At 63.3% G+C, this 27,751-nt stretch overlaps 4 protein-coding genes and 2 non-coding genes across 6 annotated transcripts; 4 read left to right on the forward strand and 2 right to left on the reverse strand.

The window, feature by feature from the left end:
• Positions 1-789: 789 nt before the first annotated feature.
• MRPL49 (mitochondrial ribosomal protein L49) lies at positions 790-4,075 on the reverse strand. Its single transcript, XM_064402273.1, has 4 exons — positions 3,919-4,075; positions 2,412-2,541; positions 1,333-1,454; positions 790-1,260 (listed from the first exon to the last, which is right to left on the reverse strand). Exons 1-4 carry the CDS (start codon positions 3,982-3,984, stop codon positions 1,114-1,116), a joined length of 465 nt encoding a protein of 154 aa, XP_064258343.1. The 5' UTR covers positions 3,985-4,075; the 3' UTR covers positions 790-1,113.
• On the forward strand, positions 4,013-6,888 carry FAU (FAU ubiquitin like and ribosomal protein S30 fusion). Its single transcript, XM_064402274.1, is given in 7 exon segments — positions 4,013-4,112; positions 5,602-5,660; positions 5,662-5,685; positions 5,771-5,881; positions 5,883-5,916; positions 6,001-6,059; positions 6,158-6,888. Coding segments are annotated over 6 exon segments (405 nt in total). The 5' UTR covers positions 4,013-4,112; positions 5,602-5,609; the 3' UTR covers positions 6,284-6,888.
• Positions 6,889-7,582: 694 nt separating this feature from the next.
• Positions 7,583-7,773, forward strand: LOC135288957 (U2 spliceosomal RNA). The gene has a single exon (XR_010351764.1). It is a non-coding gene; the product is annotated as a U2 spliceosomal RNA (small nuclear RNA).
• A 1,945-nt stretch (positions 7,774-9,718) lies between these two features.
• LOC135288959 (U2 spliceosomal RNA) lies at positions 9,719-9,908 on the reverse strand. Its single transcript, XR_010351765.1, has one exon. It is a non-coding gene; the product is annotated as a U2 spliceosomal RNA (small nuclear RNA).
• Positions 9,909-11,655: 1,747 nt separating this feature from the next.
• On the forward strand, positions 11,656-18,838 carry LOC135288937 (ubiquitin thioesterase OTUB1-like). Its single transcript, XM_064402277.1, is given in 9 exon segments — positions 11,656-11,802; positions 12,097-12,158; positions 12,300-12,398; positions 14,336-14,454; positions 16,024-16,108; positions 16,930-17,124; positions 17,449-17,481; positions 18,565-18,675; positions 18,677-18,838. Coding segments are annotated over 9 exon segments (819 nt in total). The 5' UTR covers positions 11,656-11,741; the 3' UTR covers positions 18,731-18,838.
• Positions 18,839-22,164: 3,326 nt separating this feature from the next.
• Positions 22,165-24,735, forward strand: LOC135288903 (leucine-rich repeat transmembrane protein FLRT1-like). Its single transcript, XM_064402246.1, is given in 6 exon segments — positions 22,165-22,168; positions 22,424-22,623; positions 22,625-22,981; positions 22,983-23,222; positions 23,224-23,259; positions 23,261-24,735. Coding segments are annotated over 6 exon segments (1,659 nt in total). The 3' UTR covers positions 24,083-24,735.
• The last annotated feature ends 3,016 nt before the right edge of the window (positions 24,736-27,751 follow it).

The raw sequence follows: 27,751 nt of genomic DNA on the forward strand, positions 1-27,751 counted from the left end.
TATGGTTCTCCCGCCGCCGTTATTCCTCTATGGCGGGTCCTCCCCAGACCCATTAGTGACCCCCCAGACCCATTAGTGACCCCCCAGACCCAAAACCGGCCCCCCCCGAGCCATTAGTGACCCCCCAGACCCATTAATGATCCCTCAGAGCCATTAGTGACCCCCCAGACCCAAAACCGGCCCCCCCCGAGCCATTAATGATCACCCCAGAGCCTAATGACTCCCCCAATATCCCCCCAAACCCCCCAATATCCTCTCTAAACCCTCCAACACTTCCCTGTAACCCCTTCCCCCCCAAACCCCCCAATATCCCCCCCAACGCTCCCCTCTAACCCCCTAATATGCCCCCCAACCCCCCAATATCCCCTCTAAACCCCTGATATCCCCCCCAAAGCCTCCAATATCCCCCCAAACCCCCCAACACTCCCCCAAACCCCCTTTTTCCCCCCCCCCAAACAGATTTTGGGGTGCCCCAAATGGATTTTGGGGTGCTCCAGGTGGATCTGGAGATGCCCCAAACAGATTTGAGATGCTCCAGGTGGATTTGGAGATGCCCCAAATGTATTTTCAGGTGCCCCAAACACATTTTGAGGTGCTCCAGGTGAATTTTGGGGTGCCCAGGTGGATCTGGAGGTGCCCCAAACAGATTTGAGATGCTCCAGGTGGATTTAAAGGTTCCTCAAACAGATTTTGGGGTGCCCCAAATGGATTTTGGGGTGTCTAGGTGGATTTGAAGGTTCCTCAAACAGATTTTGGGGTGCACAGGTGGATCTGGAGATGCTCCAAACACATTTTGAGGTACTTCAGGTGAATTTCGGGGTGCCCAGGTGGATCTGGAGGTGCCCCAAACGGATTTTGGGGTGCCCCAGGTGGATTTGAAGGTTCCTCAAACAGATTTTGGGGTGCCCCAAACAGATTTTGGGGTGCTCCAGGTGGATTTTGGGGTGCCCAGGTGGATTTTGAGGTGCCCCCAGCAGACATTCCACTGCCCAGGATCCATTTCGTGACGCTCCAGCTGCTCCCACAGCAGATCCCTCGCAGACTTCGGGGTCCCCCCGGGCAGGTTTGGGGTCCCCGGGCAGTTTGGGGTCCCCCGGGCAGGTTTGGGGGTCTCTAGAAGCCCCTGTGCAGCAGCCAGCGCCGCAGCTGTGGCCCCCAGTGCCCGCGCAGCCGCAGCGTCCCCGTCACCTCGTTCACCTGCGCCGCCACCTCGGGCACCCCCAGCGAGCCCAGGAACGCCCTCAGGTCCCGCTCCAGCGCCTGGGGGGCAGCGGGGGGAGGTCAGGGGAGCCCCCCGAGCCCCCCGCAGCCCCCCCCGAGCCCCCCACTCACCCAGATGTCGCCGTGGATGCGGCGCAGCTCCGTGAGGCGCCGGCCCTGCCGCTGCCCCTCGTACACGGGCAGGTTGTGCAGCCGCGAGCGCCGCACCGAGTAGGGCAGGTCCGGGGGGGGCCCTGCGGGAATTAGCACCCCCCGGGGGTAATTAGCACCCTCCCGGGGTAATTAACACCCCCCTGAGGCAATTAACACCAACCCGGGGGAATTAACACCCCCATGAAGGAATTAGCGCTCTCCCGGGGGAAGCTCACCCACTCCACTCTTAAGTAAATTCTCTTTGCTGCTTGGTTTGGAATCACTAATTTCTCTTCCAGGGAATATTTTGGAGTCCCCCGAGGGTAATTAACACCTTCCCGGGGTAATTAACACCCCCCAGGAGTAATTAACACCCCCCTCAGGGAATTAACAACCTCACGGGAGAATCTCACCCACTCCGCCCTTAAGTAAATTCTCTTTGCTGCTTGGTTTGGAATCACTAATTTCTCTTCCAGGGAATATTTTGGGGTCCCACCGGGGTAATTAACACCCTCCCGGGGTAATTAACACCCCCCTGAGGCAATTAACACCAACCCGGGGGAATTAACACCCCCATGAAGGAATCAGCGCTCTCCCGGGGGAAGCTCACCCACTCCGTACTTAAGTAAATTCTTTTCAATATTTAGTTTGGAATCACTAATTTCTCTTCCAGGGAATATTTTGGAGTCCCCCGAGGGTAATTAACACCCCCCGGGGTAATTATCACCCCCCCGAAGGAATTCAACCCGCCCTGGGGCAATTCAAGCCGGTTTGGGGTAAATAAATCCTCTTTGTTATTTGGGTTGGGGTGAACAATTCCCTCTTGAAAGGAACATTTTTGAGTCCCCCCCTGGGGTAATTAACACTGCCCGGGGGTAATTAACAGCCCGCAGGGGTAATTAAGCCCTCTTCCAGGGGTAATTAAGCCCCCCAGGGTAATTAACCACCCCCCACAAAGTCTCAGACTCAATACCTCATTAATTAATCCCCGTTTTGGGGGTAAATCCCCCCGAGCTAATTACCCCCCCAGGGTTAATTACCCCCCCAGGGTGGCTGACCTGCGGGGGGGCTCCAGCCGGACGGGGTGGGGTATTTGGGGTGCGGGGGGGGCTCGGGGACGCGGCTGGGGGGCAGCAGGCGCTGCACGAACCCGAACTCGGCCGAGGACTCCTCGTAGCGGGGAGGGGTCTGGGGACCCCCAAAAAACCCCTCTGAGACCCCTCAAAATCCCTCAAAACCCCCCCCAAAAATCCCACAGAGACCTCCCCAAAAATCCCTCAAAATACCTCAGAGACCCCCCCGAAAATATCTCAAAAACTTCCCCAAAAATCCCTCAGACAGCCCCCCCAAAATCCCTCAAAAAATCCCTCAGAGATCCCCCAAAAATCCCTCAAAAAAAATCCCTCTGAGACGCCCCAAAAATCCCTCAGACACCCCCCCAAAAATCCCTCAAAAATCCCACAGAGACCTCCCCAAAAACCCCTCAAAACACCTCAGAGGCCCCCCGAAAAATATCTCAAAAACTTCCCCAAAAATCCCTCAGACACCCCCCAAAAATCCCTCAAAAAATCCCTCAGAGACCCCCCAAAAATCCCTCAGACACCCCCCAAAAATCCCTCAAAAAATCCCTCAGAGACCCCCCAAAAATCCCTCAAAAAATCCCTCAGAGACCCCCCCAAAATCCCTCAAAAAATCCCTCAGAGACCCCCCAAAAATCCCTCAGAGACCCCCCCCAAAAATCCCTCAGAGACCCCCCCAAAAATCCCTCAGAGACGCCACAAAAATCCCTCAAAGAACCCCCCAAAAATCCCTCAAAACCCCCCAAAAAATCCCTCAGAAACCCTCCAGAAATCGCTCAGAGACCCTCCCCAAATATCCTGCAACCCCCCCCAAATTCCTCAAAAACCTCCCCAAAATCCCTCAGAGATCCCCCAAAATTCCTCAAAAACCTCCCAAAAAATCCCTCAGAGACGCCCCAAAGATCTCTCAGAGACCCCCCGAGAAATCGCTCAGAGACCCCCCAAAAATCCCTCAAATACCCCCCAAAATCCCTCAAAAACCTCCCCAAAATTCCCTCAGAGAACTCCCCAAGAATCCCTCAAAACCCCCCGAAAATCTCTCAAAAAAAAATCCCTCAGAGACGCCCCAAAAATCTCAGAGACCCCCAAAAATCCCTCAACCCCCCCCAAAATTCCTCAAAAACCTCTCCAAAAATCCCTCAGAGACCCCCCAAAAATCCCTCAAAACCCCCCAAAAATCCCTCAAAAATACCTCAGAGACTCCCCCAAAAATCCCCGTTCTCCCCCATTCACCCCAAAACCCCCCCAGTTCCCCCCTCCCTTCTCAGGACCCCCCAAAATCTCCCCTCTCCACATCCCCCCAATTTCTTCTCTTTCCCTCCCTCAGGACCCCCCATTCCCCTCCCTAAACCCCAAATCCCCTCAGGCCCTCACCCCCCCCTCAAACCCCCCACTCCAATTCCCCCCTCACAGCTCCCCCTCCCTATACCTGAGTCCCCACATCCCCCCGGAGAGCCCCTCACACCCCAAAGCCCCTCCTCGGCACCTGCACGCCCCTGACCCCCCGGCCCAGCTCCCGCAGCCTCCGGCCCAGCGCCGCCATCGCCGCCATCTTGGCTCCTCCTTCTCCTCCTCCTCCTTCCCGCCCTCGCGACGTCACCGCGCAGCACGCACGTACGCGCGCGTGACGTCAGCGCGCTCTCTCCGCGCCGCGCTCCGAGCTCTGAGGGAGCCGCTGAGGTGGGGCCGGGCCCGGGGGCCCCGACCGGGAATTTGGGGGGGATTTGAGGGGTCTGGGGGGCACAGGGGGGTCGGGGAGAGGGGAGGGAAGGAGCTGGGGGGGCTCTGAGGGGGTTTGAGGTGGGGGGAGCGTTGTGGAGGCTTTGGAGGGGCTCAGGGGGGGATTGGGGGGCGGCGGGAGGGGCTCAGGGAAGGTTTGGGGGGGATCCTGAGGGGGTTTGAGATGGGGGAGCGCTCTGGGCGGGTTTAAGGGCGGCTTTTGTGGGGTGAGGGTCTATTGGGGGGTCTGGGGGCGGTGTGGGAGGGGCTGGGGAGATTTTTGGGGGGCTCTGAGGGGGTTCAGGTGAGATGGGGGGGTCTGGAGGGGCTGCAGGAGCCCCTGGGGAGGCTCTGGAGGGGTTTTGGGGGGGATTCTGAGGGGGCTGCCAAGGTTTGGGGTGATGGGGATTATGGGGGGTCCTTGAGGGGCAGCTCCGAGGGTTTGGGGCACCCAAGGGTGCTGCCAGTGCACCCCCAGTGTCCCCCCCCGGCGCAGCCCTTTGTCCCCACGGCCCCGCGCCAGGTGACAAAGTCCTGGGGGCGGAGAGGGGCTGGGAAACGCCCCCAAAACTGCCGTGATTTCACCCAAAACTGCCACGATCCCACCCAAAACAGACAGAAACGACCCAAAACTGCCATGATTTCACCCAAAACTGCCATGATCCCACCCAAAACAGACAGAAACACCCAAAAACTGCCATGATCCCACCCAAAACAGACAGAAATGACCCAAAACTGCCACAATCCCACCCAAAATAGCCAGAAATGACCCAAAACAGCCTCAATCCCACCCAAAACAGCCACAACACCCCAAAACACGCCCACAGCCCCCCAAAGCAGCCATGATTTCACCCGAAACAGCCATGATCCCACCTAAACCAGCCAGAATCACCTCAAAACTCAAAACTGCCCCAATCCCACCCAAAATAGCCAGAAATATCCCAAAACAGCCACGATCCCACCCAAAACAGCCAGAAACACCCAAAAAGTGACACAATCCCACCCAAAACAGCCAGAAACACCCCAAAACTGCCATGATCCCACCCAAAATAGCCACAATCCCCCCAAAACACACCCACTGCCCCCCAAAACAGCCACGATTTCACCCAAAACAGCCCGAAACACCTCAAAACTGCCACAATCCTACAAAAAGCAGCCAGAAACACCCAAAAGCTGCCATGGTCCCACCCAAAACAGCCATAGCCCCCCAGAAACACCCCAAAAGACACCCACAGCCCCCTCAAAACAGCCCCAATCCCACCCAAAACAGCCCCAGCCCCCCAGTCACCCCCCAAACTCCACTCCCTTTCCCAAAAACAACCTCAAATCCCCCCCAGACCACCCCTCCCTCACCTCCCCCCCTTTCCTGGGGATCCCCCTCCCCTTCCCAGGGGGTTCCCCCATTTTTGGGCCGTGGGGACCCCCCCTCACCCCCCCAATCCCCCCCCAGCCCCCGCCATGCAGCTCTTCATCCGCGGGCAGACCCTCCTCACCCTCGAGCTCTCGGGCTACGGAGACCCTCGCCCAGATCAAGGTGAGCCCCCCCGTTCTGCTGCCCCCTCCCCAATCCCCCGCGGATTTCGGGGTGCTGACCCCCCCCGTTTGTCCCCCTCCCCCAGGAGAGGGTGGCCGAGCTTTCGGGGGTCCCCCCCGAGGACCAAGTGCTGCTCCACGCCGGGACCCCCCTGGAGGATGAGGCCGCGCTGGGGCAGAGCCCCCTCCCCCGAATTCACCACCCTGGACCTCTCCACGCGCCTGCTGGGCGGTAATTACGGGGGCGGGGCACTAATTATTCTGTGTTAATTAACAAAACGACCCCGCTGACACCCCAAATTCCTTCTCCCCCCAGGGAAGGTGCACGGCTCGCTCGCCCGCGCCGGCAAAGTGAGGGGCCAGACCCCAAGGTGAGCTCTGAGGGGGCTCCCCCCTCCTTTAGGGACCCCCGCGGGGCTCGGGGACCCTGCCGGGGTTTTGGGGACCCCCCCTGACCCCCCGGTTCCCACCAGGTGGCCAAGCAGGAGAAGAAGAAGAAGAAGACGGGGCGGGCCAAGCGGCGCATGCAGTACAACCGGCGCTTCGTCAACGTGGTGCCCACCTTCGGCAAGAAGAAGGGGCCCAACGCCAACTCCTGAGCCCAATAAAGGAATCTGGGCTCAATTCCCCGCCATTTTGGGGCTTCCTGAGCCGTTCTTGCTGATTTTTCGTGGTTGGGGTTACAGTTGTAGGGGCGATTTTAAAGAGTTTAAAGGGGTTTAGGGCCTTTAAGGGGGTCGTGCGGGTCTCTGAGAGGATGGCGGGGTGGATAATGGGCAGTGATTAGAGAGAGGAGCTTAATGAGCGTTAATTTGGGGGATGCTAATGAGGGACTGCTGTGTGCAGAAGAGTTTCTATGGGAGCGGCGGAAAGAGCCGAGCGCTGCCGGAAACACCCGAGCGCAGGGGCGGGGCGGAGGGCGCCGAGTCCTGCCGGGAATACCCGAGTGATTCCGATTATGAGGGGACCAGGGGAGCCGAGCGCTGTCGGAAATGGCCGAGCGCAGAGGCGGGGCCGAGAGAGCCGAGCGGTGCCGGGAATACCCGAGTGGTTCCGAGTATGAGGGGGCCGGGGGAGCCGAGCCCTGCCGGAAACTCCCGAGTGATTCCGATTATGAGGGGATCAGGGGAGCCGAGCGGTGCCGGAAACGCCCCCGGCGGGGCCCCCCAAAATCCCCCTGGGGGAGGGAAGGAGGGACCCCCAAAACCTCCCAATTCCCCTACCCCGGTTCCCGCCAGCCCCCGAGCCGCTGGGGAGAAAAGGGGCGGGGCAAACCCGTCATGAGACATGAATATGCAAATATCGGGGTCTTATTGTGCTAATAAACGAGCGACGCGAAACCATCATGGCGGAGGGGCGGGGTTATGCAAAGCAGCTGCGCACAACGAGCGAAAGGCATGCTGGGATATTTTTGGGGCGGATTTCGGGGTTTTTGGGGTCGGATCGTGCTGGAATTGGGACAGAATCAGTCACTGCGATCTGATTGGTTAATGGGCGTGGTTATGCTAATGAGATATCGGGTAAATTACAAGGAGTGTGGCGAATGCAAATCAAAGTGCTGGTTCCTCCAATCAGATCACGAGCTACAGCCTGAGGGGCGGGGCTTATAACTGGTGGGCGGTGGCGAGGGGCGGAGCGAGGGGGCTGAGCTATGCAGATTTAAAGGCGGCAATCATGCAAATCAGCGCCAGCGCGCCGCCAAGGGCATCATGGGAGCTAAAATTGGGCGGAATTTCGCGATTTTCGGGGTCCGCGCGCGGAAAAATCGGGAGAAAAGCGCGGAACGAGGCGGGCGGGAGGCCGGAGCGGGATGTGAAGGTTTCCGAGCCCGGCGCGGGGCTGTCCGTGAGGTGCGGGCCGGGCGCGCGGGCCGGGCGCGGCGCGGGGCCCAGCCGGGCATCGCTTCTCGGCCTTTTGGCTAAGATCAAGTGTAGTATCTGTTCTTATCAGTTTAATATCTGATACGTCCTCGATGAGAGGACTTCATATTAAACGGATTTTTGGGCTCGGGAGTTGGACCCGGAGCTTGCTCCCTCCGCTCCGCGCATCGTCCCGGTATTGCAGTGCCTCCGGGAACGGTGCACCCCACCGGGGACCTTTAATGGTGAAAAACAGATTGAATCGGGATAAATCGGGATTCTATCGCGATATTGCAGTGCCTCCGGGAACGGTGCACCCCACCGGGACCTTTAGTGGTGAAAAACAGAATTAAATAATATTTGGAAATCGTGTTAGATCACGATTATATCGCGATTTCAGCCCGGATTCAGCCAATCACCAACTCCTTACAGCTCGCTCAGTCTGTGCTGCCCTCCCCGTCCCGGGATTGCCGTGCCTGCGGGATCGGTGCAGCCCCACGGGGACCTGAAATGGTGAAAAACAGATCGGAATTCCCTGAAAATGAGTGAGATCATGATCGTATCGTGGTTTCAGTTCTGGCTCTGCCTGTTGCCGATCCTCCTGCACTTCACTCATTCCGTGTCATGTTCATCATCCTTGGTGTTGCAGCGCCTCCGGGAATGGTGCACCCCTCACGGGGACTGAGATGGTGAAAAACAGATTGAAATTACCTGAAAATAAGTGAACTAGTGATCGTGTTGTGATAGCAGCTGTGGCTGTGCGGATTTTCAATGTTTTTCACCAATGCAGGTGCCCGCGGATGCACCGTTCCTGAGGCACTGCAGCACCGGCCCGAGGAACGTGGCACAGAGTGAGAGAAGCGCAGGAAGATCAGCAATCAGCAGAGCTAAAGCTGAAATCGCGATATGGTCACGATTTCAGAACGCTCCAGACAGCTTTTCAATCTGTTTTTCACTGTTTTAGGTCCCCGTGGGGCTGCACCGATCCCGCAGGCACGGCAATCCCGGGACGGGGAGGGCAGCACAGACTGAGCGAGCTGTAAGGAGTTGGTGATTGGCTGAATCCGGGCTGAAATCGCGATATAATCGTGATCTAACACGATTTCCAAATATTATTTAATTCTGTTTGTCACCGTTAAGGGTCCCCGGTGGGGTGCACCGTTCCCGGAGGCACTGCAATCCCGGGACGATGATCGTGACAACGGAATGAGTGCAGTGCAGGAGGATCAGCAATCGTCAGAGCTAGAGCTGAAATCGCGATACAATCACGATTTTAGTCTGTTGCAGGTAGTTTTGGTAGTTTCTCAATCTGGTTTTCACCATTTCAGGTGCCCCGCTCCTGAGGCGCTGCAACACCGGGCCGAGGAACGTGCCACGGAACGAGTGCAGTGCTAAAGGATCAGCCATGGGGAAGCACAGCTGATATCAGGACATCATCGCAATTTCACCCTGTTCCAGGTAGATTTTCGATCTGTTTTTTACCACTAAAGGTCCCCGGTGGGGTGCACCGTTCCCGGAGGCACTGCAATCCCGGGCCCATATCGCGATTTATCCCGGTTCAATCTGTTTTTCACCACTAAAGGTCCCCGGTGGGGTGCACCGTTCCCGGAGGCACTGCAATATCGCGATAGAATCCCGATTTATCCCGATTCAATCTGTTTTTCACCACTAAAGGTCCCCGGTGGGGTGCACCGTTCCCGGAGGCACTGCAATCCCGGGCCCATATCGCGATAGAATCCCGATTTATCCCGGTTCAATCTGTTTTTCACCATCTCAGGTCCCCGTTGGGGTGCACCGTTCCCGGAGGCACTGCAATCCGGGCCCATATCGCGATACAATCCCGATTTATCCCGGTTCAATCTGTTTTTCACCGTTAAAGGTCCCCGGCGGGGTGCACCGTTCCCGGAGGCACTGCAATATCGCGATAGAATCCCGATTTATCCCGATTCAATCTGTTTTTCACCGTTAAAGGTCCCCGGTGAGGGGTGCACCGTTCCCGGAGGCACTGCAATCCCGGGCCCATATCGCGATAGAATCCCGATTTATCCCGGTTCAATCTGTTTTTCACCACTAAAGGTCCCCGGTGGGGTGCACCGTTCCCGGAGGCACTGCAATATCGCGATAGAATCCCGATTTATCCCGGTTCAATCTGTTTTTCACCACTAAAGGTCCCCGGTGGGGTGCACCGTTCCCGGAGGCACTGCAATACCGGGACGATGCGCGGAGCGGAGGGAGCAAGCTCCGGGTCCAACTCCCGAGCCCAAAAATCCGTTTAATATGAAGTCCTCTCATCGAGGACGTATCAGATATTAACTGATAAGAACAGATACTACACTTGATCTTAGCCAAAAGGCCGAGAAGCGATGCCCGGCCTGGGCCCCGCGCCGCGCCCGGCCCCGCCCGCCCGGCCCGCACCTCACGGACAGCCCCGCGCCGCGCCCGGAAACCTTCACATCCCGCTCCCGGCCTCCCGCCCGCCTCGTTCCGCGCTTTCCTCCCGATTTTTCCCCGCGCGGACCCCGAAAATCGCGAAATTCCGCCCAATTTTAGCTCCCATGATGCTCTCGGCGGCGCGCTGGCGCTCATTTGCATGATTGCCGCCTTTAAATCTGCATGGCTCCGCCCCTTCGCTCCGCCCTCGCTCCCGCCCACCAGTTATAAGCCCCCGCCCCTCAGGCTGTAGCTCGTGATCTGATTGGAGGAACCAGCACTTTGATTTGCATTCGCCTCGCTCGTTGTAATTTACCCGACCTCTCATTAGCATAACCACGCCCATTAACCAATCAGATCGCAGTGACTGATTCTGTCCCAATTCCAGCACGGTCCGACCCCAAAATACCCCGAAATCCCCCAAAAACCTCTCTCCCAGCATGCCTTTCGCTCGCTGTTGGCTGCTGTTTTGCATAACCCCGCCCCTCCGCCCGGCAGCGGCGGGAATTTTTAAAGCGGGGAAATGGGGAAAATAACGGGGAAAATAACGGGGAAATGGGGAAAATAACGGGGAAATGGGGAAAATAATGGGGAAATGGGGAAAATAATGGGGAAAATAACAGGGAAAATGGGGAAAATAACGGGGAAATGGGGAAAATAATGGGGAAAAATAACAGGGAAATGGGGAAAATAACGGGGAAATGGGGGAAAATAATGGGGAAAATAACAGGGAAAATGGGGAAAATAACGGGGAAATGGGGAAAATAATGGGGAAAAATAACGGGGAAATGGGGAAAATAACGGGGAAATGGGGAAAATAACGGGGAAATGGGGAAAATAATGGGGAAAATAACAGGGAAATGGGGAAAATAACGGGGAAATGGGGAAAATAACGGGGAAATGGGGAAAATAATGGGAAAATAATGGGCAAATGGGGAAAATAACGGGGAAATGGGGAAAATAACGGGGAAATGGGGAAAATAACGGGAAAATAACAGGGAAAATGGGGAAAATGGGCGATTTTGGGAGTTCTGGCTGCTCCTGGTTGCGAGCAGGGAGGATGAGGAGGGGGCGGCGCTGCCGGGGGTCGCTTTGGGTGGGAGCCGGGAGGGCACCTGGGGACACTTTGGGGACACCTGGGGGCACCTGGGCACGGGGCGGTGCCAAAGCAGGCGCTGAGGGGGCAAGGCTGGTTCCACAAGGAACAATTTCACCTTCCCAGTTCCATCCCAGTCCCTCCCAGTTCATCCTTGGGAGAAACGCGGGCAGGGAGAGGAAAAAGATTTTAAACACAACAAAACCTTTTTTTTTTTTTTTCCCCACGATAAACGGAGGGGAACCCCTTCACCGGCGCTTTCTCGGTATTTTCCCGCTCCAATTAAAAACTAATCAATACCTTCCTTCATTTATTTCCTTGAAAAATCACAGAGCCGCGGGCTCACCGAGGCACCGGCCCTCAGGGCGAGGCTGCCCGGGACCGTCCGGGGGCTCCGGGCCTTCCCCGCCGCCCTCACCGGGGCCATCCCGGGGATCCCGGGGGCTCCCGGGCTCCATCCCGATGATCCCGAGGCTCCCGGAGGCTTCGAGGCCTCCCCGGCTCCGCCATCGCTCCGTGAGGGCGGCGCCGCCATGATGAGAAAGGGGCGTGGCCATCCCACAAACCCCGCCCATCGTGGGCGTGGCCTCCCCGCTCCCGGAAGCGGCGCGGGCGGTGCCCCGGAAGCGGCGGGCGCTGACCCGGAAGCGGCGCGGGGCGGGCAGGGCGGCGATGGCGGCGGAGGAGCCTCAGCAGCCGCAGCCGGAGCCGCTGGGCGGCAGCGATGCCGACGGTACCGCCGCAGCCCCCTCACCCCTGCCCGTCCCGCCGCCGCCGCGGCATCCCCACCCCGCCCCGGCCTCGTTACCCCCGGGAGAGCCCCCGGTTCCCCGCACCCACCGCGCCGTGATCCCGCCGCTTTCCCCACTCGGGACCTCCGGGGGGCACCCCAGAGCCTCCCGGTGCCCTCCGAGCAGCCTCCGGGGCGCCCCCGTTCCCCTCCCGGTGTCCCCCGTTCCCTTCCCGGTGCCCCCGGTGACCCCCGTTCCCCTCCCGGTAACCCCCGGTGCCCCCCGGTGTCCCGCAGGTGTGAACTGCCTGGCGTACGACGAGGCGATCATGGCGCAGCAGGACCGGATCCAGCAGGAGGTGCGGATCCCCCTCCCTGATTCCCGGTGGGGGGGTTCCCCGGGGGGGGTCCCGGTGGTCCCGGGGGGGTCCCGGTGGTCCCGGGGGGGTCCCGGGGGGTCCCGGGGTCCCGGTGACCCTCGGTGACCCCCGGCGGCGCAGATCGCCGTGCAGAACCCGCTGGTGTCGGAGCGGCTGGAGCTGGCCGAGCTCTACAAGGAGTACGCGGAGGATGACCACGTGTACCAGGAGAAGATCAGGGTGAGACTGGGAGCACTGGGAGGGACTGGGAGAGAAACTGGGATGGACTGGGAGGGACTGGGAGGGCATTGGGGGACACTGGGGGGGAGTGGGATGGAACTGGGGGGGCACTGGGATGGACTGGCGGTTACTGGGGGGACTGGTGAGGGACTGGAGGGGACTGGGAGGGGATTGGAGGAGAACTGGGGGCACTGGATGGAAACTGGGAGGGACTGGGGGCACTGGGAGGGGATTGGGAGGGGGTTGAGGGGATTGGGGGGGAACTGGGATGGAGCTGAGAGAGACTGGGAGGGGCACTGGGAGGGATTGGGAGGGGATTGGAGAGATTGAGGGAGAACTGGGAACACTGGGAGGGAAACTGTGAGGGACTGGGAGCGACTGGGGGGAACTTGGAGGGAACTGGAGCACTGGGAAGGGAACTGAAGCACTGGGAGGGACTGGGAGGGGGTTGAGGGGGACTGGGGGGCACTGGGAGGGAACTGGGCAGGACTGGGACACTGGGACAGGGCTGGGGATGGCACTGGGAGGGACTGGGAGGGGATTGGGGGGCACTGAGAAGGAACTGGGGGGCACTGGGAGGGACTGGGAGCAGCACCAGTTTGGGACTGGGGGGCACTGGGATGCCAGGCTGGGGTTGGCCGTGCCCAGGGTGTCCCCAGGTCCCCCCCAGTGTCCCCCTGGTCCCTGTCCTGGCTGTCCCCGTGGTGTCCCCACTGGTGTCCCCACGGTGTCCCTGTCCCTGGGATGTCCCTGGTGTCCCCCTGATGTCCCCAGTGTCCCTGTCCTTGTGTTGTCCCCGATGTCCCCAGTGTCCCGGGCTGTCCCTGGTGTCCCCGTTGTCCCTGTCCTCACTGTCCCCAATGTCCCCGTGTCCCCAGGACCTGCTGTCCCTGGTGTTCCCCATGTCCCGGGGCTGTCCCCGGGCTGTCCCCAATGTCCCCGCTGTCCCTGATGTTTCTGGTGTCCCCAGGACCTGCTGTCCCCAATGTCCCCCATGTCCCGGGGCTGTCCCCAATGTCCCCGTGTCCCCGTGTCCCGGGGCTGTCCTCGATGTCCCCAATGTCCCCAATGTCCCCAATGTCCCCGATGTCCCCAATGTCCCTGGGCTGTCCCTGGGCTGTCCCCAATGTCCCGTGTCCCCAGGACCTGCTGTCCCCGATGTCCCCGGTGTCCCTGTGCTCTCCCTGTCCCCGATGTTCTCATGTCCCCGGGCTGTCCCCAATGTCCCCGTGTCCCCGTGTCCCCAGGACCTGCTGTCCCCGATGTCCCCGTGTCCCTGGGCTGTCCCCGATGTCCCCGGGCTGTCCCTGGGCTGTCCCCAATGTCCCCAATGTCCCCAATGTCCCCGTGTCCCGGGGCTGTCCCCGGTGTCCCTGTGCTCTCCCTGTCCCCGATGTTCTCATGTCCCCGGGCTGTCCTTGATGTCCCCAGTGTCCCCAATGTCCCCAATGTCCCCGTGTCCCCGTGTCCCCAGGACCTGCTGTCCCCAATGTCCCCGTGTCCCTGGGCTGTCCCCAATGTCCCCAATGTCCCCGTGTCCCCAGGCTGTCCCTGATGTCCCGGGGCTGTCCCTGGGCTGTCCCCAATGTCCCCGATGTCCCCGTGTCCCCAGGCTGTCCCCAATGTCCCCGTGTCCCCGGGCTGTCCCCAATGTCCCCGTGTCCCTGGGCTGTCCCCAATGTCCCCGTGTCCCTGATGTCCCGGGGCTGTCCCTGGGCTGTCCCCAATGTCCCCCTGTCCCCGGGCTGTCCCCGATGTCCCCCGTGTCCCCGGTGTCCCCGGCCTGTCCCTAATGTCCCCGTGTCCCCGGGCTGTCCCCGATGTCCCGTGTCCCCGGGCTGTCCCCGATGTCCCCGTGTCCCCGGGCTGTCCCCAATGTCCCCGATGTCCCCGTGTCCCTGGGCTGTCCCCAATGTCCCCTGTCCCCGTGTCCCCAGGACCTGCTGCAGAAGTACTCGTACATCCGCAAGACGCGGCCGGACGGGAATTGTTTCTACCGCGCCTTCGGCTTCGCGCACCTGGAGGCGCTGCTGGAGGACGGCCAGGAGCTGCAGCGGTGAGGCCAAAACAGCCCAAAATAGCCCCAAATAACCACAAACCACCCAAAATAACCCCAAATACCCCAAAACAGCCTGAAACGCCCCAGAAACAGCACAAAATACCCCCCAAGCAGCCCAAAATAGCCCAAACCCAGCCCAAAATAACCCCAAAATACCCCAAAAAACAGCCCGAAATAACCCAAAACAGCCCAAAACCACCCTGAAAATAGCCCCAAAATAACAAAAAAACAGCCTGAAACACCCCAGAAACAGCACAAAATACCCCCCAAGCAGCCCAAAATAGCCCAAAACCAGCCCAAAATAGCCCAAACCCAGCCCAAAATAACCCCAAAATACCCCAAAACAGCCCAAAACCACCCTGAAAATAGCCCAAAATAACAAAAAAACAGCCTGAAACAGCCCGAAACACCCCAAAACCAGCCGAAATAACCCAAAACCAGCCCAAAATACCTCGAAACAGCCTGAAAATAGCCCAGAACAGCCCAAAGCACCCCAAAACAGCCCGAAACACCACCAAAACAGCCCAAAATAACCCAAAACAGCCAAAAATAACCCAAAACCAGCCCAAAAACAGCCCAAATACCCCAAAACAGCCCAAAATAACCCAAAATACCCCCAAACCAGCCCAAAATAACCCAAAACCAGCCCAAATACCCAAAAATCAGCCAAAATAACCCCAAACCAGCCCAAAATAACCCAAAACCAGCCCAAAATAACCCCAAACCAGCCCAAAATAACCCCAAACCAGCCCAAAAACAATCTAGGGAACCCCGAAACACCCAAAACAGCCCCGAAACAGCTCCAAAACAGCCCCAAAACAGCCAAAAATAACCCAAAACCAGCCCAAAACAACCAAAAAACAGCCTAAAACCAGCCCAAAGTAGCCCAAAACCAGCCCCAAATACCCCAAAACAGTCCAAAAATACACCCAGGGCTCCCAAAAACATCCTGGGGAACCCCAAAACCACCCCAGGGACCACCAAACATCCAGGGAGCCCCCCTGGAACACTCAGAGACCCCCAAAACGCCCAGAGACCCCCAAAACCCCCAGAAATCACCCCCAAGATTACCCCCAGACCCCTTTGGGTGCCCCCCAGTCCCTTTTGGGTGCCCCCTTGAGCCCCCCGTGCCCTCCCCAGACCCCTTTGGATGCCCCCTTGAGACCCCCAGCCCCCTGTGGGAGCCCCCAGACCCCTTTGGGTGCCCCCCCAGACCCCTTTGGGAGCCCCCCTGAGACCCTCAGATGCCTCTGGGTGCCCCCCCCCCCCCCCCCCCGGCCCCAGACCCCTGTGGGAGCCCCCCCGTGCTCCCCCAAGCCCCCCGTGCCCCCCCCAGACCCCTTTAGGGTGCCCCCCTAGGACCCCCAGACCCCTCTGGGAGCCCCCCTGTTGCCCCCCAGACCCCTTTGGGACTCCTCTGGGTGCCCCCCAAGCCCCCTGTGCCCTCCCCAGACCCCTTTGGATCCCACTTCCGAGCCCCCAGACCCCTCTGGGAGCCCCCCCAGACCCCTTTGGGTGCCCCCAGCCCCCCGTGGGAGCCCCCCCAAGCCCCCCGTGCCCCCCCAGGTTCAAGGAGGTGTCGGCTCGCAGCAAGGAGGAGCTGGTGGCCCAGGGCTTCACCGAGTTCACCATCGAGGACTTCCACAACACGGTGGGGCTGGGGGCTCGGGGGGGCTCGGGGGGCTTCTGGGGGGTCTGAGGGGGTCTGGAGGGAGCTTTGGGGGGTGTCTGGGGGGTTTGGGGGGGCTCTGAGGGGCTTTAGGGGGGTCTGGGTGGGGTTGGGGGCTCTGAGGGGTTTTGGGGGGGCTCAGAGGGGTGGGACAGGTTGTGACAGGTGACACGGGTGACAGCCAGGTGTGTGTGTGACAGGTGTGTGTGACAGGTGACACAGGTGTGACCCGGGTGTGACACACACCTGACACACGTGTGTTGCAGCTGATGGAGCTGATCGAGCGCGTGGAGCGCCGCGTGTGTGTGACAGGTGTGGCACAGGTGTGGCACAGGTGTGACACAGGTGTGACACAGGTATGACACACACCTGACACACGTGTGTTTCAGCTGATGGAGCTGATCGAGCGCGTGGAGCGCCGCGTGTGTGTGACACAGGTGTGACACAGGTGTGACACTGGTGTGACAGGTGTGACACAGGTGTGACACACAGGTGTGACAGGTGTGTATGACAGGTGTAACACACCTGACACACGTGTGTTGCAGCTGATGGAGCTGATCGAGCGCGTGGAGCGCCGCGTGTGTGTGACACAGGTGTGACACTGGTGTGACACTGGTGTGACAGGTGTGACACACGGGTGTGACAGGTGTGTATGACAGGTGTAACACACCTGACACACGTGTGTTTGCAGCTGATGGAGCTGATCGAGCGCGTGGAGCGCCGCGTGTGTGTGACCCAGGTGTGACACAGGTGTGACCCAGGTGTGACACACCTGACACACACCTGACACACGTGTGTCCCAGCTGATGGAGCTGATCGAGCGCGTGGAGCGCCGCGTGCCGCTGCCGGAGCTGCTGGCGGCGTTCAACGAGCCGGCCACGTCGGATTACCTGGTGGTTTACCTGCGCCTGCTCACCTCGGGCTGCCTGCAGCGCCACCGGCGCTTCTTCGAGCAGTTCCTGGAGGGCGGCCGCAGCATCAAGGAGTTCTGCCAGCAGGTACGGGCAGCTGGGCACCGGGCAAGGGGCACCTGGGGCACCTGGGCACCACCTGGGGGGCACCTGGCACTGCCTGGGGCACCTGGGCACTGTGTGAGGGGCACCTGGCAGCTCTGCCAGCAGGTACGGGCACCTGGGCACCTCTGTCACTGAGTCTGGGGCACCTGGGCATGTGCCCGTGTGGAAGGAGAGTGACCACGTGCACACTCCACTGACCTCTGTGTCCCCACTGTGTCCCCACAACCTGCTGACCACTGTTCCCTCTGTGTCTCCCAGTGTCCCTCACACCCCACTGTCCTCTCTGTCCCCTGTGTGTCCCCCCAGGAGGTGGAGCCCATGTCCAAGGAGAGCGACCACATCCACACGGACACCTCACTGACCACTGTCCCCTCTCTGTCCCCTGTCTGGTCCCCCAGGAGGTGGAGCCCATGTCCAAGGAGACTGACCCCTGTCCCCTCTGTTCTCCCAGGAGGTGGAGCCCATGTCCAAGGACAGTGACCACACCTCACTGACCACTGTCCCCTCTCTGTCTCCAGGAGGTGGAGCCCATGTCCAAGGAGTGTGACCCACACCTCACTGACCCCTGTCCCCTCTCTGTCCCCTGTTTGTCCCCTGTCTGTCCCCAGGAGGTGGAGCCCATGTCCAAGGAGCGTGGCCACTGTCTCCTGTGTCCCCTGACCCCTGTCCCCTCTGTGTCCCCCCAGGAGGTGGAGCCCATGTCCAAGGAGAGCGACCACATCCACATCATCGCTGTCCCCATGTCCCCTGACCCCTGTCCCCTCTCTGTCCGCAGGAGGTGGAGCCCATGTCCAAGGAGTGTGACCCACACCTCACTGACCCCTGTCCCCTGTTTGTCCCCTGTGTCCCCCAGGAGGTGGAGCCCATGTCCAAGGAGAGCGACCACATCCACACGGACACCTCACTGACCACTGTCCCCTCTCTGTCCCCTCTCTGTCCCGTCTGTCCCCAGGAGGTGGAGCCCATGTCCAAGGAGACTGACCACTGTCCCCTGTGTGTCCCCTGACCCCTGTCCCCTGTCTGTCCCCCAGGAGGTGGAGCCCATGTCCAAGGAGAGTGACCACACCTCACTGACCCCTGTCCCCTCTCTGTCCCCTGTCTGTCCCCTGTGTCCCCTCAGGAGGTGGAGCCCATGTCCAAGGAGAGCAACCCCATCCACACGGACACCTCACTGACCATTGTCCCCTCTGTGTCCCCCAGGAGGTGGAGCCCATGTCCAAGGAGTGTGACCCACACCTCACTGACCATTGTCCCCTCTCTGTCCCCTGTTTGTCCCCTGTGTCCCCCCAGGAGGTGGAGCCCATGTCCAAGGAGAGCGACCACATCCACACGGACATCTCACTGACCACTGTCCCCTCTCTGTCCCCTGTTTGTCCCCTGTGTCCTCCAGGAGGTGGAGCCATGTCCAAGGAGAGCGACCACATCCACATCATCGCGCTGGCGCGGGCGCTGCACGTCTCCATCCTGGTGGAGTACATGGACCGGGGCGAGGGCGGTGCCACCAACCCGCACGTGTTCCCCGAGGGCTCGCAGCCCCCGCGTCTGCCTCCTCTACCGGCCCGGCCACTACGACATCCTCTACAAGTGACCCCCGCCCCCACCGCCCCGCCGGGACCCCCCCGAGCCCCCCCCGGGGCCCTGCCCCCGCCCCGCCCCGCTGCCCCCCGCCCCGCAATAAAGATGTGGCCCCCCCGGGGTCGGCGTGGTGTTATTTGGGGAGGGGGTATTTGGGGAGGGGGTATTTGGGGAGGGGGTATTTGGGATGGGGGTATTTGGGGAGGGGGTATTTGGGGAGGGGGTATTTGGGGAGGGGGTATTTGGGATGGGGGTATTTGGGATGGGGGTATTTGGGGAGGGGGTATTTGGGGGAGGGGTTATTTGGGGAGGGGGTATTTGGGATGGGGGTATTTGGGGAGGGGGTATTTGGGATGGGGGGTGTTTGGGGAGGGGTTATTTGGGGAGGGGGTATTTGGGAGGGGGTATTTGGGGAGGGGGTTATTTGGGGGAGGGGTTATTTGGGGAGGGGTTATTTGGGGAGGGGGTTATTTGGGGAGGGGTTATTTGGGGAGGGGGTATTTGGGATGGGGGTATTTGGGAGGGGGTATTTGGGGAGGGGGTATTTGGGGAGGGGTTATTTGGGATGGGGGTATTTGGGGAGGGGGTATTTGGGGAGGGGGTATTTGGGGAGGGGTTATTTGGGATGGGGGTATTTGGGGAGGGGGTATTTGGGGAGGGGGGTATTTGGGGAGGGGTTATTTGGGATGGGGGTATGTTGGGGAGGGGGGTATTTGGGGGGGTATTTGGGATGGGGGTATTTGGGGAGGGGGTATTTGGGGATGGGGTTATTTGGGGAGGGGGTATTTGGGGGTGGGGTTATTTGGGATGGGGGTATGTGGGGAGGGGGTATTTGGGGAGGGGTTAGTTGGGATGGGGTATTTGGGGAGGGGGAGGTCGGGGCAGGGCGTGGGAGGGGGGGTTGGGCTCTCTGGGGGGCTGGGGAGGGGGAGTTTGGGGCAGGAAGGGGGTGGGGAGGGGGTATTTGGGTGGGGAGGGGCAGTTTGGGGTGGGGAGGGGCGTTTGTGGGCAGATGAGGGGGTGGGGAGGGGGAGTTTTGGGGGCGGGAAAGGGGAATTGGGGCAGCCGAGGGGGTGGGAGGAGGCTGGGACCCCCCCTTTTGGGGGCAGTTGAGGGGTCCGGGACCCCCTTTTGGGGCAGTTTTGGGGGTTGAAGGGATTTGGGGACCCTTTTGGGCGACACTCGGGGGTCTCGGGGTCTCTGAGGTCTGGGGGGGCTGGGGGGGAGGTTTGGGGTCGGGGGTAGAACCCAGTGAAGGGTCTGGGGGGGGGGGAATTTTGGGGAGGGGGCGTCCCAGGGGCAGGGACTGCGAGGGGACACAGAACCCCCCCCCCCCGGGACCCCCAAATCCGCCCCCTCCCCAATGTGAGGGGGGGTCCCATGCCATTCCCACCCGCCCCTCCCCAAAACCCGAGGCAGGGGAAGCGCCACCGCCCCCTCCCCAAATTCCAGCCCTGCATTCACCGCGACCCCCAAACCCCCCCCACACCGGGGAGGGGGAGGGTCCCGGTGTGATCCGCCCCCTCCCCAAATCCCCCCGCACCGGGGGGGCGGTCCCGGTCCGGCCCCCCCTCCCCAGGCCCCCCCCTCCGCCGCCGCCTTCCCACGCCCGCAGCCGCCGCCGCCGGGCCCGCACGCGCCGCCCGGCAGCCACCCGGTAAGGACCCCCTGACCCCCCCCCGGGACCCCCCACCCAAAACCCAGCCCCTCCGCCATCCCCTCCCCCTCCGGTACCCGCGGATGCTCCAGCCCGGGGGGGGTGGGGGGTGGGGGGAGGGTCCGTTCGGCCGGAGCGGGGCCCGCTCCCACCCGAGACCCCTCGGAGCGACCCCCCCCCCACACCCAGGGACCCCCCCCAAAACCCCTCCGGACCCCCCCCAGCCCCCCCAAACCCGCCGTGCCCCCCCCCCTTGCCGGGGATGCTCCAGCCAGCCCGGGGGGAGGGGCCCGGCCGGCCGGGAGGGGAGGGGGACACCCAGGCGCGCCCTCCCCCACCCTGAGAGACCCCCCCCGAGCTCCCCAAATCCCACCCGGGACCCCCCAGACCCTCCCGGTACCGCGGGATGCTCCGGGAGGGGGAGGGGAGGGGGGGAGGGACCGTCCGGGCTGGGGGGAGGGGGGAGGGGAGGGAAGGGGCCTGACCCCCCCAAAACAACCCCCCCCTCCTAGCAGCACCCCCAGGACCCCCCAAAACCCCCCCCGGGACCCCCCCCCCCCCGGGAGCCCGATGCTCCAGGAGGGGGGGGGCGGGATCAGCGACCCCCCCCCCCCATCTCCATGGGACCCCCGTGGGCTCCCCCAAAACCCCCCCAGACCCCCCCAGGGCTCGCGGGGGGGTCGCGGGAGGTGTCACCCGTGTCCCCTCTGGGGGTGTCACCTGACCCCCCCCCCGAGGCCGGGGCTGACGCAAGGGGGTCCCTGGGGGGGTCCCGAAGGTCCCGGGGGGGGGGGGGGCACTAACGAGGCGCTGCTAATGAGGGGGGGTTCATTAGCCACGCTGCTAATTGGCCCCCGGGGGGGGGGGTGGGGGAAGGGCCGGGACACCTGGGTCCTGGCAGGTGACACATGAAGGGGGGGGGGCGTCACACCAGGACCCCCCCCCACCATGGCTGACGCCCCCTCCCCACCCCCGCAGCGGCCCCCCCCGGCGGGGCGGGGGGGCCATGGAGCACCGGGGCCGGTAGGCACGGCCTGGCACCAGGAGCCCGCCCGGAGAGAGGGGAGCCAGGTGAGACCCCAGCCCCACACACCTGGAACGGTGGGACCCCCGGGATGGGGGGCCGGGGGCGTTTTTGGGGGTCCCTGGCCTGCGTGTGGGGTCGGGGAGGGGGCTTCAGGAGGAATTTGGGGGGGGGTCCTTTAATGGGGGGTGCAGAGGGGTCCCTGCCCTCTCTGTGGGGTCAGGCTGGGGGTCCTGGGTCCCCCTTTAATGGGGGAGGGTCCTGCCTTTTATTTGGGGTCAAGTTGGGGGTCCTGATCCCCCTTTAATGGGGGGTGGTCTTGCCTTTAATTTGGGGTCAGGCTGGGGGTCCTGGTCCTATTTTAATGGGGGGGTCCTGCTTTTTATTTAGAGTCAGGCTGGGGGTCCTGATCCTCTTTAATGAGGGAGGGTCCTGCTTCTGATTTGGGGTCAGGCTGGGGGTCCTGGTCTCCCTTTAATGGGGGGGGTCCTGCCTTTATTTTGGGGTCAAGTGGGGGGTCCCGGTCCCCCTTTAATGGGGGGGGGTCCTGCCTTTATTTTGGGGTCAAGTTGGGGGTCCTGGTCCCCTTTTAATGGGGGGGTGGTCTTACCTTTATTTAGGGTCAGGCTGGGGGTCCTGGTCCCTCTTTAATGGGGGAGGGTCCTGCCTTTAATTTGGGGTCAAGCTGGGGGTCCTGGTCTCCCTTTAAAGAGTGGGGGTCCTGCCTTTATTTTGGGGTCAAGTTGGGGGTCCCGGTCCCCCGTTAATGGGTGGGGGGTCCTGATCCCCTTTTAATGGGGGGGGGGGGAGGTCCTTCCTTTAATTTGGGGCCAGGCTGGGGGTCCTGCCTTTATTTTGGGGTCAAGTTGGGGGTCCTGGTCCCCTGTTAATGGGGGGGGGGTCCTGATTCCCTTTTAATGGGGGCGGGGGTCCTGCCTTGCGTTTGGTGTCAGGCTGGGGAGGGGTCTCACCCCCCAGGGGGTCTCAAGACCCCACTGACCCCCTCCCCCCCCCCTCCCCCACAGGCCACCCATCCACCCATGGCCCCCCCTCCCCCTCCCCTCCCCGTCCCTCCCGTAACCCGGGCACGCGGGGGGGACCCCCCCGCCTGCCGACCACCACCATCACCATCCTCATCCTCTCTGCGCTGAGCCCCGCGCGGGCCTGCCCGGCCGTGTGCCGCTGCTCCGGCGGCCGCGTCTACTGCAACGACCGCGGGCTGACGGGCCGTGCCCGAGGGGCTCCCTCCCGGTGCCACCACGCTGTTCCTGCAGAACAACCGCATCGGCGACGCGGGCATCCCGGCTCGCCTGGGCCGGCTGCCGGCGCTGCGGGTGCTTTACCTGTACGCCAACGCGCTGGAGCAGCTGCCGGCTCACCTGCCGCCGGCGCTGCGGGAGCTGCACCTGCAGGAGAACAACGTGCGGGGGCTCTGCCGCCGGGCGCTGGCCCGGGCGCCGCTGCTCGAGCGCCTGCACCTGGACGATAACTCGGTGTCGGCGGCCGGCATCGAGGAGGACGCGTTCGCCGAGAACCGCCGGCTGCGCCTCCTCTTCCTCTCGCGCAACCACCTGAGCAGCGTCCCCCGCGGGGCTGCCGCCGGCGCTGGAGGAGCTGCGCCTGGACGACAACCGCATCCACACCATCCCGCTGCGGGCCTTCGAGGGGCTGCCGGCGCTGCGGCGCCTGGTGCTGGACGGGAACCTGCTGGCGAACCAGCGCATGGCCGACGACACCTTCAGCCGCCTGGGCAACCTCAGCGAGCTGTCGCTGGGTCGGAACGCGCTGGCGGCGCCGCCGGCCAACCTGCCCCGAGCCCGGCTCACGCCGCCTCTCGCTGGCCGCCAACGCCATCAGCCACGGTGCCCGCCGGAGCGCTGGCCAGGATGAGGGCGCTGGAGAGGCTGGACCTGTCGGACAACAACCTGACCACGCTGCCCAGGGGGCTCTTCGACGACCTGGGCAGCCTGAGCCACCTGGGGCTGCGCAACAACCCCTGGTTCTGCGGCTGCAACCTGGCCTGGCTGCGGGACTGGCTGCGGCGCCGCGCCCCGCCGCGCCTGGAGGTGCGGGGGCTGCTGTGCCAGGCGCCGGCCAGGCTGCGGGGGCTGCCGGTGGGCGAGCTGCGCGGCGAGATGGACGCCTGCGAGAGCCCGGCCGGCGGCGCGGCCGCGTCCCCCGCCGCGCCGCCGGTGTCCCCGGGCGGAGCGGCCGCCGCCGCGCCGGGGCTCTGGGTGCAGGCGGCTCCCGGAGGAGCCCTGCGGGTGCGGTGGCCGCCGGCTCCTCCCGGGGCGTCGCTGCGGCTCAGCTGGCTGCGGCCCGGCGGCGGAGCCGTCACCGAGACCTTGGTGCGGGGCGAGCGCGGCGAGTACGTGGTGCGGGCGCTGCAGCCGCGGGCCCCGTACCGGGTGTGCCTGGCCGCCCTGGAGCCCCCCGCCGCGCCCCCGCTCTGCGCCCAAGCCCGCGCCGGGGCCGGGGACCCCCCCCCGGCCGCCGCCCCTCCCGGGGACGCCCCCCCGGCGCTGCCCCCGGCCGCGGCTCTGGGGCGGCGGCGGCGGCGGCGGCCGGGGTGGTGCTGGGGGTGCTGGGGGGGTGCTGGAGGAGGAAGAGGAGGAGGAGGAGGATGGGGCTGGGGGCGCCGCAGCCCCCCAAAGGCGGCGGCGGGGGGGGCAGGCTGGCGCTGAGGCCGCTGCGACCCCCGGAGGAGGGGGGGATCCGCACCGTGTACCCCCCCCCGCCGCCGCCGCCGCCGCCCCCCCCCGGCGTGCGGGGGTACGGGGGGGGCCGGTGCCGCACGGGGGGGGGGGCAGGGGGGTCCTGATGGGGGGGGGAGGGGGCGGCCTCTTTCTTGGGACACCCCCTGCCCGTTTTAGGGGGGGGCCCCTCCCGGGCCCCGGCTCTGAGGACATTGCGGGGGAAACTTTTAGGGGCGTTTTGGATTTTTTAAGGTGTGGTTTTTTTTGTTTTTTTTTTGTTTTTTTTTTTTTGTTTTTTTTTCGGCACCGCGGCTTTTTGCGGGGGGAAAAAACGGCAGATTTGGTGCAGGAATGGGATTTTGGGGGGTGGACAGACCCCGACAGCCACGACCCCCCCCTAGCTTGGGGCCTCCCGGAGGACCCCAGGCCCCGACAGAGCCGGGGGGTGGGGGGGACCCAGGGGTCGGGGTGGGTCCCCCCTCCCCCCGTGCCCCCCTTCCCCTCCCCCCCCCCGCCAGGTGCCTTCACCCCTCCCCCCGCCCGCGCCGTTGGATTTGGGAGAAAAGGACCAAAATCAGGACAAACCCACCCAAGGGGGACCCCAAATCCCCCCTCTGGACCCCCCCCAATAAACCCAGCGGCTCCTTTCCTGCCGGCGCCTCTTTCCCGTGGGACGGGGGGGAAATTTGGGGTGGGGGGGGGGATGTGACGGGGGGGGTGGCACGGGAGGGGTGGGGGTGGTGACACGGGGACCCCTCGGAGCGGGTGGGGGAGGGGAGGGGGGGTCACACCAGGGCCCCTGCCAAGGTCACGCGGGGGTCACTCGCCCCCCACCATTCCGCCCCAGGGACCTCGGGGATTCTCCTCCAGGCCACGGGTGAGGGTCCCCCGTGCAAGCCACGCCCCCTTAGTGCAAATCACGCCCCTTTCGTACAAACCACGCCCCTTTTGTGCAAGCCACGCCCCGCGATCGCCCGTTGCCAGCGAGACCTCCGCGCCGCCAGGGGGGCGCGCTCCGTCTCCACCTCGCCCTCCTTTCCCCCCCCTTCCCCGTCCTCTGTGACCAGCGCCGCTCGCAGCCAATGGGAGAAGCGGAAAATTCCAGAAGTCCCTGAGGAACCCAGCCAATCAGCGCCCAGCGCCGGGAGATTCTACCAATGGGAGCGCGCGGGGGCGGGCCGCGCTGCCGGCTTCCGCCGGGGGGGGGGGCGGCTCTGGTTAGAGGGCGCGCCCCTCTGCGCGCGGCAGCCAATGGGAAGGCGGGAGCGCGGGAGGGCAGCCAATGGGAGCGCGCGCGGGGGCGGGCGGGCGGGGCGCGCGGCCAATGGGGCGCGGGGGGCGTGGCCGCGGGGTTCTAGCAGCTTCCAGAGGGCGGCGCGGGAGCGGCGGGAGCGGAGCCGCGGCCATGGAGGAGGTGGGGGGGGCCCGGCCCTGAGGGGAGCCGGGGCGGCCTGAGGGGAGCGAGGGGAACCGGGGCGGCCTGAGGGGAACCGGGGCGGGCTGCGGGCGCTGCCGGAGCGGGGCCGGCTCCCAGCGGGGCTCGGGGGTCGCTGCCGGGCTCCGGGCGCTCTGAGGGGATGGCGGGGCCCTGAGGGGGCTCGGGGGGTTTGGCCTTGTCTGGGGGTCCCTGAGGGGGTCCCGAGGAGCTGAGGGGGTCTGGGGTCTCCGGGCAGTGCTTCCTTCTTCACGTTCTTGTTTTTTTTCCTTCTCTCCTCTTCGTTTCTCCTTCATCTTCACCTCCCTCATCTTCATCCTTCCGGCCTTGCTCACGCCCCTCGTTGCTGTCGCTCTTCTCTCTCTTCCTGCCACTTGCTCTCCCGTGCCTCTTCATCCTCCTCATCTTCATCTTCCTCGCACATTCATTATCGTCATCTTCCTCACACTTTCATTCTCGTCTCCCTCACGCTGTCATCCTTCTTGCCTTCCTGAAACCTTCGTCCTCCTCATCTTCCTCGCACCTTGCTGCTCCCGGCCCTTCGCTGTTCTCCCTCCGTCTCTTTACCCTCCTCTCCTTCATCATCTTCCCTCCCCGTCCCCTTGTCTCCTCTTTCTCTCCTTCTCCCCGTTCCTGCTCTTCTTCCTCCTTCCCGTTCCTGTGCCTCCTCTCCCTCTCCCCTGTCCCGTGCCTCCTCTTCCTCACCTTCTCTCTCCCGTTCCCGTGCCCCCTGTCCCCGTTCCTCCTCTTTCTCTCCCGTTCCCTGTCCCGGTCTCGCTCCATTCCCCGTCCCGTTCTCTCTCCCGTTCCCGCTCCTGTTCTCTGTCCCGTTCCCGTTCCCTGTCCATTCTCTTTCTCGTTCCCTGTCCCGTTTCCTCTCCGTTCCCTTTCCCGTTCCCTTTCTATTCTTTCTCCCGTTCCCTGTCCCGCTCCGTTCCCTCTCCTGTTCCCGCTCTGTCCCCGTTCTCTCTCCCGTTCCTTGTCCCGTTCCCTCTCCTGTTTCCTTTCTCGTTGCTTGTCCCGTCCCGTTCCCTCTCCTGTTCTCGTTCCCTCTCCCGTTCCCTCTCCCATTTCTTCTCCCGTTCCTGTTCCCTCTCCCGTTCCCTGTCCGGTTCCTGTTCCCTGTCCCGTTCCCGTTCCCTCTGCATTCTTTCTCCCGTTCCCTCTCCCGTCCCCATTCTCTCTCCTGTTCCTTGTCCCGCTCCATTCCTCTCCCGTCCCCGTTCCCTCTCCCGTCCCCTCTCCCGTTCCTCTCCATTCCCGTTCCCCGTCCCGTCCCCGCTCCCTCTCCCGTCCCCGCTCCGTCCCCGCTCCCTCTCCCGTTCCCCACTCCGTTCCCGCTCCCTGTCCCGTCCCCGTTCCCTCTCCCGTTCCTTGTCCCGCTCCATTTCCTCTCCCCTCCCCGTTCCCCGTCCCGTCCCCTCTCCCGTCCCCGCTCCGTCCCCGCTCCCTGTCCCGCAGGCTCAGGAGCTGAAGGAGCGGTGGGAACCGGGCTCTGGCGGCGGGGGACGTGGGGGCGGCCGTGGGGCACTACTCGGCCGCCATCGCGCGGGACCCCCAACAACCACGTCCTGTTCAGCAACCGCTCGGCCGCCTACGCGCGCCTGGGCGACTACGGGGCGGGCCCTGGCCGATGCCTGCCGCACGCTGGAGCTGCGGCCCGACTGGGCCAAGGTGGGCTGGGGGCTCGGGGGACCGGGGGGGCCTGGGGGGGGTTTGGGGAGATGGGGGTGAGGGGGGAATGTGGAGGGATGGGGGTCTGGGGGATGTCAGGGGTGTGGGGGGATTTGGGGAGGAGGGGGGGATTTGGGGAGATGGGGGTGAGGGGGACCTGGGGGGATCTGGGGAGATGGGGGTCAGGGGGGCCTGGGGGGCTCGGGGAGGATGGGGGGGATTTGGGGGGATGGGAGCCTGGGGGGCTCGGGGAGGAGGGGGGGATTTGGGGAGATGGGGGTGAGGGGGGCCTGGGGGGCTCGGGGAGGAGGGGGTGTGGATCTGGGGAGATGGGGGTGAGGGGGGAATGTGGAGGGATGGGGGTCTGGGGGATGTCAGGGGTGTGGGGGGATTTGGGGAGGAGGAGGGGATTTGGGGAGATGGGAGGGTGTGGGGGGCTGGAGGGATTGGGGTCTGGGGGATGTGAGGGGTGGTGTGGGGGGTGTGGGGGGGCTGGGGAGGAGGGGGGGAGATGGGGAGATTGGGGGGGTGTGGGGCACGTGAGGGGA

This window comes from Passer domesticus, chromosome 37 (assembly GCF_036417665.1).
Source record: "Passer domesticus isolate bPasDom1 chromosome 37, bPasDom1.hap1, whole genome shotgun sequence".
Taxonomy (NCBI): domain Eukaryota; kingdom Metazoa; phylum Chordata; class Aves; order Passeriformes; family Passeridae; genus Passer; species Passer domesticus.